This window comes from Centropristis striata, chromosome 16 (assembly GCF_030273125.1).
Source record: "Centropristis striata isolate RG_2023a ecotype Rhode Island chromosome 16, C.striata_1.0, whole genome shotgun sequence".
NCBI classification, from domain to species: domain Eukaryota; kingdom Metazoa; phylum Chordata; class Actinopteri; order Perciformes; family Serranidae; genus Centropristis; species Centropristis striata.
This window is the reverse complement of record NC_081532.1, coordinates 23,274,205-23,286,704: the sequence shown is the minus strand read 5'-3', so window position 1 is coordinate 23,286,704 and position 12,500 is coordinate 23,274,205. Positions and strand designations below refer to the sequence as shown.

Sequence of the window (12,500 nt, the reverse complement as noted above, 5' to 3'; positions counted from 1 at the left end):
ATCCTCTGGTAAAGCTGTCAGAGTTATAGTTTGGGCGTAGGACGCACAGATGCGCCACAAACACGCACCAACAGCCTCATTGGCTCCCATATTAAAAAGGCAGGAAGATTTCTGAAAAAGGGAGATGTAACAGTTTTTTTAGATCGCTCTAACAAAGCTATTTTTTCATTTTTCTTAAAAAAAACAAACATATGTAGACGTTCAGGAAGAACTCAGGACGCTCAAAGTGAAGTCGGGTCAATGATAGGTATTATGGTTTTGCCAAAAATGCTTTCTGTTTGAGGCCAGAAATTCCAGTCTGTCCACCTCTGCTGTCACTGTGCCGGAACAGGTGTCAGTTAATTCTGTTGATTGCTTTCATCTGATTGCCTTTGATGTGATTACAGTTACACACACACACACACACACTCTCACACACATTTTGAGGTTAAAGGGCATAGTTATAAATCTCTGAAGAATCTCATCATAGTGTACACACACCGGCAGTAGCCCCCGTGGCCCTTTCAGAATTTCCCCAGAGGAAATTTTGTAGTTAATAAATATTAATTTGCTTTCTATAGAAGAGCTTTATTAATCTACATTATTATTTCCATCTGCAGATGGCTTACTGTAGCCGCAAGGTAAACAGAAACAGTTAAAGTTCTGTGTTGAAGCTAAACTCAGTGTACAGTGTTAAGACATGTTTAGGTCAAAGACGGAGACCGGAGATAGGGACTGGAGACAGAGAATAAAGAAATGGAAACGTACATTATGATTATTGACTTTGACTGTGTTTGTGTTCAGAGAGCGAGCAGACGGACGGACCGGCGCCCGACGGGACAGGAGGTGGTGGCGTGGACATGGTCGACCTGCTGGACTCGTCTGACGATGAGAGACTCGTTACCAAGACGACGAACGTCATCACTGTCACAAACGTACCAAATGTTTAATTTGTTTTTTTTAAATAATGTTACTTAAAGATACAAAAGTGTGATTAAATTGAGTTCTGAAATAAAAATGTTGAAATAACGATTATCTTTAATATTATTATTATAATGAATTGTTTGTGCAAAGCTTGTTTCATTGGCACTTAAATGATGAAAATAAAGTTTTCTTTTTCTGTTATCAGGGGGAAGGCGAAGGTCATAGTGTTGCTGTGGAAACACCGACGGAGGCAAGCTGGCTGACCGGTGGTCAGCTGAAACTAGCGAGTATGACGACCAGCGGCGACTCACCGTAAGAAGCATCAACTAACTTTAACCACAAACTCTCCTGATTCAGCATGGGGCGACCTCCCGGTTGAACTGGGGCAGAGCAGATTGCTTGACCATGGCGCCCAAGTGCCCGCCTCGTGCGCCCCCGAGTGCCCCCGCGTGCCCGCCTCCTGCGTCCCCGAGTGCCCGCCTCGTGCGCCCGCCTCCTGCGTCCCCGCGTGCCCGCCTCCTGCGTCCCCGAGTGCCCGCCTCCTGGGCCCCCGAGTGCCCGCCTCCTGGGCCCCCGAGTGCCCGTCTCCTGGGCCCCCGCGTGCCCGTCTCCTGGGCCCCCGCGTGCCCGTCTCCTGGGCCCCCGCGTGCCCACCTCCTGGGCCCCCGAGTGCCTTATGAATGGCTAGAGCAGCTCACTTGCGGTTTAACTGAATCTTTGCCGCTTCTCGTGCCGGCGGTTTTCTAGTGTACTTTTGAGGCCGTCAAGTTTTTTTCCGTTTTCCAGTCTGACGGCGACTGAAGAACCTTCAGGACTTGTTGTGAAAGCGGCCTTATGTCCCAGAGCTTCACTGGAGGCAGATGAAACTTAATATTAGATTTTCTAAATTATTTAAACTGAAAAATGGACATTTCACCAATAAACCTATTTGCAGTGGGGGTTGACTAATTTTTATTGCAATTGTACGTATTTGTGTTTCGGTAAAATTAAAACTTAACGACTTTCAGTCCAGTTTACTTAGTCTTTCTTGCGTACATTTATTACCTGTTTAACTGTCTTCATATAGTGTGTTACCATCCACTCACAGGTTAGCGGGATGAACTCAGATTTGCTTCATGAGTTTTCTGATATCAGACTTTTAATGTTTGTTTGATTATGAAACATGTTCTGATATCAGGAAAAAAAGTTGTGAATATCACGGTTATGACTACATCACTGAGAAAAATATAAGTTTTCATCCACAATAATAAGAGTGACAGCTTGTTATTAATCGTCTTTTATTGTTGTAAACTTGAGATTTCTTTGTTTTGTTTTTGACCAGTAAAATGTTTTATTTAATTTAATTTATAACCAAAGTTCTTCATAAATGTTTGGGTGTTCCACTGATTGTTTCTAGAAACGGCCCGAGTGTGAAGAAGCTGTTAAGTGTTCGCTCCACAGACGCTTTCAAAGATCTCCGCTCAGTGCTGGACTCTGAAAACTCTCCCAAGATCGTCCTGCTGCATCAGGTACCACTCAGGGAATATCTTCTTTTTCAAGTCAAACATCAATAATATTCAACTTTACAGGATGGAAATCCGTGTATCATTTGTTCTTTCCATTTTCAATTGGCAATCAAAAAATGAAAATTTGACTGGTTATTTTATTTGTTTTTTTATTATAACACAAAAAACGAACTAAATGCTTGTTTTTTCATATTTCAATATTAGACTCGGATCAAAAATACGAAATGGAAAAACAGGCACCAGGAATGAATTTGATTTTAATATTTAATTGGTCGGGTTTACGTGACCTGGAAGTTTGACTGCGTCAAGTGAGCCGTCATTCGCTTCTCAGTAGTCAAACCAGCCGTCACTATATAATGTAGTGCGCCCGTATTGTGATATTTATGGTAAATTCATTGAAACTGCTCAGAGCGAGCTCACATGAAGGATAAACACTTTACTGTCATTCTTTCTCACTTTTTTCAGTATAAAACTCTTATCCGCTGAGAGGAGATGAAGTATTAACTTAAACATGAACACACCACGTGAAATAATTAAATTGCGGTGCGCCGAAAATGTGTTTCTTGTGCGGTTTTCAGTTGTCAGAATAAAGTGTTACACAACCAGGCCAAAAAACAGATAAATATGGAAATAAGATTAATTGCATGATATTCACCGAACTGTTAACTGTGGATGTTTTTTAATAGCGCCTTTGGATATAGACTGTATAGTAAAATATTACATTATATTAAAAAATTATTAGAATTAGAATGAAAATGTCTGTTTCCAGTCACTAATTCAACTTCAGGTACATTCTAGAGCAGTGGTTCTCAACCTTTTTGAGCCGCGACCCTCAATTTATCATGCATGTTGTCAGCCCCATCTTGTTTTAAGAGTTAATTTCTTATTTTAAGTGTTCAAAATGCTTATTTCTAGATTTAATAATCTTAATTTAAGAAATCTTGTCAAGTAAATTATCTGTCCATGCAGCAAGATCATTTGCCTCAGATTTAGTGTTTTTATCTTGTTTTTAGACACACTTTTTTGCAGTGTGTTTTTAGAAGATTTGAATAGCAAAATGCAATATTCTGCCAATTAATATATATATTTATTTTTTTTCTCTCTTTTCAAAGGTGGTAAAAAACTTGTTTTTTCACTAAACAGAATCTTACACACACAGTTTAGATCACACAAACTCAGTTTATACGACAACTTTTGGACAAATAATGAAGCAGACAACAACTAAAACATCTCCCTGTCTGAAATTATGTGATTTAATATAAATTTTGTGCGTTTATATTTTTTGATTGATTTGGTGACCCCCAGAAATCATCTTGCGACCCCGATTTGGGTCGGGACCCCAAGGTTGAGAATGGCTGTTCTAGAGGACCTCAAGCCTGGGTATACCCATACTGCCTTGCGCGCTCGATTTCATTTCGAACCTGCAGGCGGTCTGGCAACGATGGCCGTTTCTTAGCCCTGTTTTAGGGATCCAGTCACAGAACACGGGGAGACGGCAAGAAGATGACACGTACTACTCGACAGATGGAAGTTTGTAGTTTTGTAGTTTTCTTACAGATCCAACATGGCTGCAGCAGACGCGAAGCTCTCTTTTGATCTAGCTGTAGACAGCGTTTTAAATAGTTTAGAGCGAATGTTGATTTTAAAAGAAGTACAACGTTTGACTTTACGCTCCTGTTTCACCACGAAAAAGGATGTTTTAGCCTTGCTTCTGACAGGATTTGGCAAAAGCCTAATCTACCAACTAGCCCCGCTACTGCTCACTGCTGTAATGCCAGTGATCTCACTGCGAGCCAGGGGACAGCGGAGCCGCAGAGAGACCCGCAGCAGCTTGTCTATTGCCCATAAAATCAGTGGATGTGTGTGGCTGAATGACATGAGGGGGGATAAGGCATAAAAATAAAGAATCTTGCAGAAAGTGAGAACTGGACAAGCAAAGCATCAAGCAACACTCTATCTCTCACACGCACACACATCAACACCGCCGGTAGACTGTGAGCTGAAACTATAAAGCAGCCAGAGCCAGAACATGTTGCAGAAAAACGTTGCAGAAGCAGAATTGAGCATTTTAGTCTCAAAGTAGAGATGGGCTAGTCTGGCTATGTAAACATCAATTTCTGTCGATCTACTTACGTCATCTGGTATAACTGATATGATTGGCTAAGGGCTACGTACAGACGCTTTTTATAGACATTTGTAGCGCCCAATAAACGGCTCTGGACGATCGTAAACCACGCCTCCTTTACAGAAAAATGAATGGCTGGTTTCCAGACTAATCTCATTTGTGATTAGTCTGGCGTTAGCCAGGCTAGAGGACCTCAGGTATCTTCTCACAAACTTACAGGACGTTTCACTGTGGAATATCAGTTTAAAATGTAAATGAATATTTACTGTACAGTAAATATTCAAGTTTATTATTTTATTATGAATTTTAATATAATGTAATATTTTACTGTACAGTCTATAGCCAAAGGCGTTATATTTTTTAAAAATCCACAGTGAACAGTTCGGTGAATATCCTGCAATTAATCTTATTTCCATATTTATCTGTTTTTTGGCCTGGTTGTGTAACACTTTATTCTGAAAAACGCACGTCGACACAACAAACACATTTTCGGTGCAATGCAATTTGACTATTTCACGTGGTGTGTTCATGTAAAATTAATACTTCATCTCCTCTCTGCGGGTAAGAGTTTTATACTGAAAAAAGTGAGAAAGAATAACAGTAAAGTGTTTATCCTATGTCAGCTCGCTCTGAGCAGTTTCAATGAATTTACCGTAAATGTCACAATACGGGCGCACTACATTATATACATACATACATATAGGGATGGCTGGTTTGACTACGGAGAAGCGAATGACTGCTCACTGGACCGCGTTTTTCCATTTCGTATTTTTGATCTGAGCCTAAGATTGAAATATTAAAAAACAAGCATTTTTTTGTTTTATAATAGACAACAAATTACAAAATAACCAGTCAATTTTTCATTATTTGATTTTGATTACCAATTGAAAATGGAAAGAACGAATGATACACGGATTGATGGAAACCTGATAGGCCTTCGCTTCTTATTTACTTCACGTGTCTGAGAGTCAAAGTTTATGCGATCATTCTCATGTTCAACTGTGTCTCAGAATTTGTTGATGAAAATGTTAAACTCCTCCAGAATCATTCAGACTCCAAGACCTCTAGAGAAGCAGAGAAAATTCATTCTGTGATCTGGTCTTAGAAACGTTTGACATTTAATAGATTTGTGTATTTTGTGTGATTGTATTGCAGCACTTGTGTTGTGTTCCTGCTTATTGTGAATCTAGTGTGATAGTCATCCATCCTCTAGTTTGTGACGTACCTGCAGCATCACTGAGAAATGTTTCTGTGTTTCAGGCTCAGCAGGAGATCCAGACTCTGAAGAACGACTCGGTGAGACTGAGGAGTCTGAAGATCTGCCTGAACCAGCAGAGGAACGCCTTCATCACAGAGATCGCACAGAGATCAGGTGACCCATCAGCTGAGGCAGGTAGTTTATTCAAGCCAGCACGTGGCGCTGTGACCTGTGTGTTTGTGCTGCAGGTCAGAGTGAGCAGAGCGTCTGTGCGGAGCTGCAGCAGCTGCTGTCAACCAATCAGCAGCCAGCAGGATCAGAGGCCCTGTCCCCTGCAGCAGGAGACTCCACTGATGATGATCTTATCACCTCCTCACAAGCCCCACCCACTCCTGTTTCTGCCCCTCCCACCACCACACCTGTCCCCACACCTGTCCAAACACCTGTCCTGCAGGTGTCAAAGCTCCTGGCTCCTCCTGCTGTTTCCCACAATGCACCAGTGGTGAGGGAAAGGCCGAGGACAATTCCCAACATCCTGTCTCGCAGTAAGAATCCTTCGGTGGTTGCGCCGCCCATGAAGGCCGTGGTTCCGGCGGAGGTGGTGTCGCTGGTGGGGCAGCAGCTGGTGACCCTGAGCCCACTGGTGGTGGGACAGACAGGTACTGACCCTCACTGACACTGCTGTCTGCATGCTTTTCTTTTTAAGTCACACATGTCCTCTTCCTGTCTGTAGGCTTGGCCTCAGTTACCCTCAACATCCCGAATCTGACCAATCAGCAGATCCATCTCGCCTCGCTGCCCTGCCCCCCAGCCGGTAAGATCTACGGCAGCTCCGCCCCCTTAGCCATCACTGACCTCACAGGTAACCAACCAGCTAACCACCCAAATAACTAACCAACCAACCAATTAACCAACCAACTACTTAACAAGGCAGCTAACCAATCAGCTAACCAAATAACCAACTAACCAAGCATCTAACTAAACAACCAACTAACCTCACGGGTTATAAGCTCATGAAGTTATTGTTGTTAGCTGGCGATCAGCTGGACCCTGATCCAGGTAGAAGGTTCAACAAACTCTGAGCTGACTTACAGCTGATCTGAGTTCAGCAGGTTCTCTCTGAGAGTCACCGTGGCAACAGCTGAAACATGGTTTATTGTATATCCCCTGATGGGAACGTACGGGGGGTTAGAACATGTTCAGGTTGCAGCTGAGAGAGAATCAGCTGCTGCTCGAGTCAACGTTTGAATTTAGTTTATTTACCTCAGGTTGAATCTTAGTCTAATATTCCAGGTGTAAACTGGTGGAATGGTTTTGAAGCAAAACTTTATTTAGTTATCCTGAAATGGAAGCAGCTGAACATTAAAGATAAGAAGAGAGTTCAAACAGCAGGAGGTGTAGAGGTAGGAGACAGAGAGCAGGTTAGCTTCAGTTACCACGGCAACAGCCACAGCTAAAGTTACCTGTGTTTCAGATTAACAAACTCAGGAACAGATGATCTGAGGGATGTTCCATCAGCGTGGCTAAACAAACCGCGGCTTCATTGAAAAAGCCTGTTTAGAATGAACACCAACTTTCACTTCAGGCTGAAGCCGCTCCACGAATGCTCATCAGCCGAGTCTAGTCAACGCTAAGTCAACCCATGCTATACAAGCCGGCATTGTGTGCGAGCGCGGAGAATGTAAGTAGCCCGTATTAATCGATCATGGAATAGCCAGGAACAGCCAATAAGATGTTGCAAAAGTGGTGAAAAGCAGTGCTGAAGGAGCTTTATGAAAAATATAAAGTTACAGTCACAGAAATAGACAATACTGCTGCCATTAACAGAGCCAGGGAGATGGCATGGCAAAAAAATGCAGACTAATACAAGTATTGTAAACAAGTAATTCAATCCTACTTATTGTGTTGTTTGTAGTTGTTAATAAATTCATGCCTCGTCACATTGTGAGAAAAAACGTCTAAACCAAACTGTAACATAAAATTTTAAAAAGTCAAAACTTTACGCACGGACATGACAAAAGTGACCCGGGCGCGTAAACAGAAACGTAGCGGAACTGTCTTCTGGGATATTGTTTCCGCCCATCGGGAATTATTTGACACACAGCTGAAGTAAGCTCGACAGTTAGCCTGCCCCAGAGCAGGCTAGTTCAGTGGTGTAACTTACCATGGGAACTGAGCGGGGAGTCACACAAGCCACTTTGATGGGACGCATCTCACTTAAATTAGCGAGGCTTATCAAAATAAGCCAGGCTTTACCTTAATCCACGTTGATGGAACACCCGTCTGATCTGTTTTTATTGTTTTCATCAACAGACCTCAACAACCTGCTGCAGCTGGTTCATCCATCAACTAGACAACCGCATCAAACACAACAGCAACAAAAACAACAACAAACACAACCACAAAAGCAACAAACACAACAGCAGCCTCCTGTGACCTCTGACCTCTGTGATGTCACAGCTCAGGAGGCGTCGTCCTTTCCATGTGCAGGTTTGCGTGCTGAGGTCACGGCGGCAGGCCCTCCGGGGGTGGGGCATCCAGGGAGCAGAGACGACGTGGGTCTGACGTCGCTCCTCAACGAACTCGTCTTCCTCAACCAGCAGACCACCACCACAGCGTCCCTGGAATCCCCGGAGAGACCTTGCTCTGAGGATGCGGCGGAGGCGGGACACGCCCACGGCGCCTGGCTGCTGGAGCTGGACTCGGACTCTGATGAGGCTGGGGGGACAAAGGAGGAGGAGCTTCTGGACCATGAGGAGGAGCAGCCTGGGACCGCCGACGGGATCTCTAAAGCTGGTGCCCTGGCTCCGCCCCCTCTGCTGCAGATGAAGGTGGGCGGGGCCAAGGTGTCGGACGCTGCCAGCAGTGACGGAGCAGCAGCAGAGGAAGGGGGAGGGGGGTGGGCAGAGAGGGGCATGGCCTGGCGTCCGATGCCAAGGCTCGTTCCTCTGGGGCTGCGAGGACTCCCACCCAGCTGATAATGTCAAGTCACTGACGCACCTGACGGCCAATCAGAAGCAGCAATCTTATCTTGACATCATGACTTGTCGTTTTATTTATTCTTGTCATCTGTTCTCTGGATTTAAAGTCTTCGGCTCCATTCAGGGTCCGAGTGACTTCAGGAGGGAGGGAGGGAGGGAGAGGGAGAGAGACAGAGATTCCTGTTAAAATGGAAAAACTGAGAAGTTTGAGACAGGAAGTACAAACATTTCAGTGTAAAAGTGTTTTTTCTTTTTTGTTTTGAAAAAAATAATAATTATAAAACACGAGTTGTTTACAGGAAACGACGGCTCACATGTCAGACTCACCAGGACTCACCTGCACCTGGACTCACCAGACTCCCCTGGAGTCAGCTGGACTCACCTTGACTTAGCTGGAGTCACCTGGACTCACCTGGACTCAGCAGACTCAGCTGGACTCACCTGGACTCACCAGACTCAACTGGACTCACCTTGACTCACCAGACTCAGCTGGACTCACCTGGACTCAGCTGGATTCACCAGACCCACCTGGACTCCGCTGGACTCAGCAGACTCAGCTGGACTCACTAGACTCAGCTGGACTCACTAGACTCACCAGAATCACCGTGACTCACCTGGACTCAGCTGGACCCACCTTGAGTCACCTGGACCCACCTGCAGCTGGACTCAGCTGGACCCACCTTGAGTCAGCTGGACTCACCTGCAGCTGGACTCACCAGACTCAGCAGACCCACCTGGACTCACTTGGACTGAGCAGACTCACCTGGAACCACCTGGAGTCATGTGGACTCAGCAGATTCAGCTGGACTCACCTGCAGCTGGACTCAACTGGATTCACCAGACTCAGCTGGACTCACCAGACTCAGCTGGACTCACCTTGACTCAGCTGGACTCACCTTGACTCAGCTGGACTCACCTGCAGCTGGACTCACCAGACTCACCTGGACTCACCAGACCCACCTGGACTCACCTGACTCAGCTGGACCCACCTGGACTCAGCAGACTCACCTGGACTCAGAAGACTCACCTGTACCCAGCTGGACTCACTTGGACTCACCAGACTCAGCTGGACTCACCTGGACTCACTGGACTAACCTTGATTCACCAGACTCAGCTGGACTCACCAGAACTCAGCTGGACTCACCAGAACTCAGCTGGACTCACCAGGACTCACTTGGACTCACTTGGACTCACTGGACTTACCTTGATTCACCAGACTCAGCTGGACTCACCAGGATTCGGCTGGACTCACGTGGACTCTGCTGGATTCACGTGGACATGGCTGTTAATGGAGCGCTCTGCTGTTTGTCTGTAAAGATTTGTTCTGTTGCCTTGAGGAGTATGTTTTTCTTAAATTTGTATTTTTTTACTTGTTCAAGAACCTCAGATGTAAATATGTCACATTATGACACAAATATCAATAAACCTTAATAAAATCAACTTCTGATTTTGTTTTTTTAAAAGACACAAATAAGATTCAGTTTATTTTTATTATTTGACACTCAGGAGAGTTTTTAATTTACTAAATGCTCCTGAACCACAGACTGTTCCCATCTCCGTCTGTAGAACCAGCAGAGACAAGACCAGATCACATCAGACCAGACCATGCCTGTTATAAAAGTAGGATTAAGACATCCCCCGCCTCCTCAATAAAGCCCCCGCGACAGATCACAGATTCACTGATTCACCATGGCAAGTAGAGCGGTTTACTTTTCCCCGTCGGAGGGAGAAATCCTGATGAGGCATACGAGGAGGTGAAACACAATTAAAAAGAAAGGCAACACCGCCACAGTGATAAAGCAAAGAGAAAACGCGTGGCTAAGAATTGCTTACTTCCTGAATGCGTAAGTAGTGCACAACTACACACTCACCTTTTAATTGAAATTGAATGCAGATATGAGTGAAATTGTGTAAACATAAATGCCTGCCAGCCTTTTCTCCTAAAACCATTCACAGACCCCCAGGATGCTCAGCAGGCCTACAACCATGCCAGGACCAGGCCCCAGTGTTGAAATGACCTTTGGCCTCCTGAAGGCACGCTTTCAGTGTCTTCACTGTCCTCCACAATGTGGCCTGCCTGAGGAAGGAGAGGCCCCCAGAGTGCCACAAGCCATGGACTGGGACAATCCTGCAATCTTCCCTGATGACGAGAGTGGTCGGATGGTGAGGGACCAATATGTGTTAAATTATTTTAGTTAATATGCATGCTTTAAATTTAAGTTAAATATGTCCTGCAGTGGCAGAGGAATTTGTGTCTTTTTTTAAATTTAAATTGATTTGGCCTCTTATGATGATTGTGCTGCATACTGTGTGTATACAAGCTTGCAGGGAGGCTACTGCATCATTCGTCTGTTCATTCGATGTATATGGATTTGTCCTGCATTTATTTCAGTGTGCAGACATGCAGGGTGTATTATATACAGACCTTTGAATGTGTATTTATCCTTGTGTTGTATTATATGCTTTGATTCTGTGCTTTGTATCTTGTAGAGTCATTGTGCGTCTTCAGTTTTGAAAGGAGCTGATGGTTAACCTGTTTTGATTGATCCTTATTCAATAAAGGAACATAATGTTACACTTTGTGTGTGTGCGTGTATATATGTGTGCGTGTATATGTATGTATATACACTACTCACAATAAGTTAGGGATATTGTTATTTACATGAGTGCTTTTCGTATTTGGTCTGAATTTTAATGAAATAAGTAATAGTTCCCTTTGATATTACTATTAATGAATGAGAAGAAGCACGATTTTCATTAGTGCAATATTTATTACCCCAACAATTTAAACAATAACAAAGATAGCCCGAAATAACCAAAATTGACAAAGTCAGTAGCGGGTGTTTCCATCATTTGCTGCAATGACAGCTTGACAGCGATGTCTCATGCTCCTAACTAGCCTCATGATGGTGTTCTGAGGCAATGCGTTCCACTCCTCCACAAGTGCTACACGCAGTTCTGCCTGGTCACGTGGGGGTGGGGTATGAGCATCCAGTCGCTGCTTCAGCTGGTCCCAGACATGCTCTATGGGGTTCAGGTCAGGGGACATTGCTGGCCAAACCATGTGAGGCACTCCAACTTCCTGAAGTCGAGCTGTGACAATTCTGGCACGATGTGGTGGAGCATTGTCATCCATGAACAGAAAGTTGTGGGTGTGCAGGTGGAATTGTGGGATGATGATGGGTTCTATGATGTCTCTGAGGTAAGAGCGTGCAGTGACTGAGCCTTCTACAATCACCAAATCGGTTTTGCGCTGACTGGTGATGCCTGCCCAGACTGTTGCACCTCCTCCACCAAAGCGAACCCTGGGGACCATGTTGACCTCGGCGTATCGCTCACCTTCAATCAATCTATCAAACTTTATTTATATAGCGCTTTTCATACATATAAATGCAACTCAAAATCTTGCCTTCTCCAGCAACGCTGATATCGTTTCTGTTCAAGGTGACTCGACACTCATCAGTGAACAGGACGGTAGACCACTGCTGCATTGTCCAGGTCACATGGTCTTGTGCCCACTGCAAACGGGCACGGCGGTGTCAGTGGAGTCACCTGCAACGGTCGTCTGGTTTGTCTGGAAACCCTAGTACCCCTCACTTCTCGTAAACGGGCCTGCAGGTGTGTGGCAGTTGCAAAACGGTGTCTGAGTGCATAGGTCCTGAGGTACTGGTCATCATTGCGGTCCATCACTCGTGGGGCTCCACTCCTGGGTCTGTCACGAACACTGCCAGTAGTTCTGTGTCTTGCTGCAAGTCTGCTGAAGACACTTTGAGACACACCGAGTTCAC

The 12,500-nt window shown here is 44.7% G+C and overlaps 1 protein-coding gene across 7 annotated transcripts in view; it reads left to right on the top strand.

Annotated features, from left to right (window-relative positions):
- Positions 1–10,152, top strand: part of mgaa (MAX dimerization protein MGA a) — a 31,058-nt gene extending 20,906 nt beyond the window's left edge. For 6 of the 7 annotated variants that reach the window (XM_059353152.1, XM_059353154.1, XM_059353156.1 and 3 more), the window contains exons 21-27: positions 784–914; positions 1,109–1,215; positions 2,300–2,411; positions 5,794–5,905; positions 5,980–6,390; positions 6,465–6,593; positions 8,045–10,152. In XM_059353152.1, the coding sequence (XP_059209135.1) occupies positions 784–914; positions 1,109–1,215; positions 2,300–2,411; positions 5,794–5,905; positions 5,980–6,390; positions 6,465–6,593; positions 8,045–8,709 (1,667 nt within the window). In that variant the 3' untranslated portion in view covers positions 8,710–10,152. The remainder of the gene's footprint in view (positions 1–783; positions 915–1,108; positions 1,216–2,299; positions 2,412–5,793; positions 5,906–5,979; positions 6,391–6,464; positions 6,594–8,044) is intronic. The other variant, XM_059353157.1, reaches the window with a different exon arrangement.
- Positions 10,153–12,500: the final 2,348 nt, after the last annotated feature.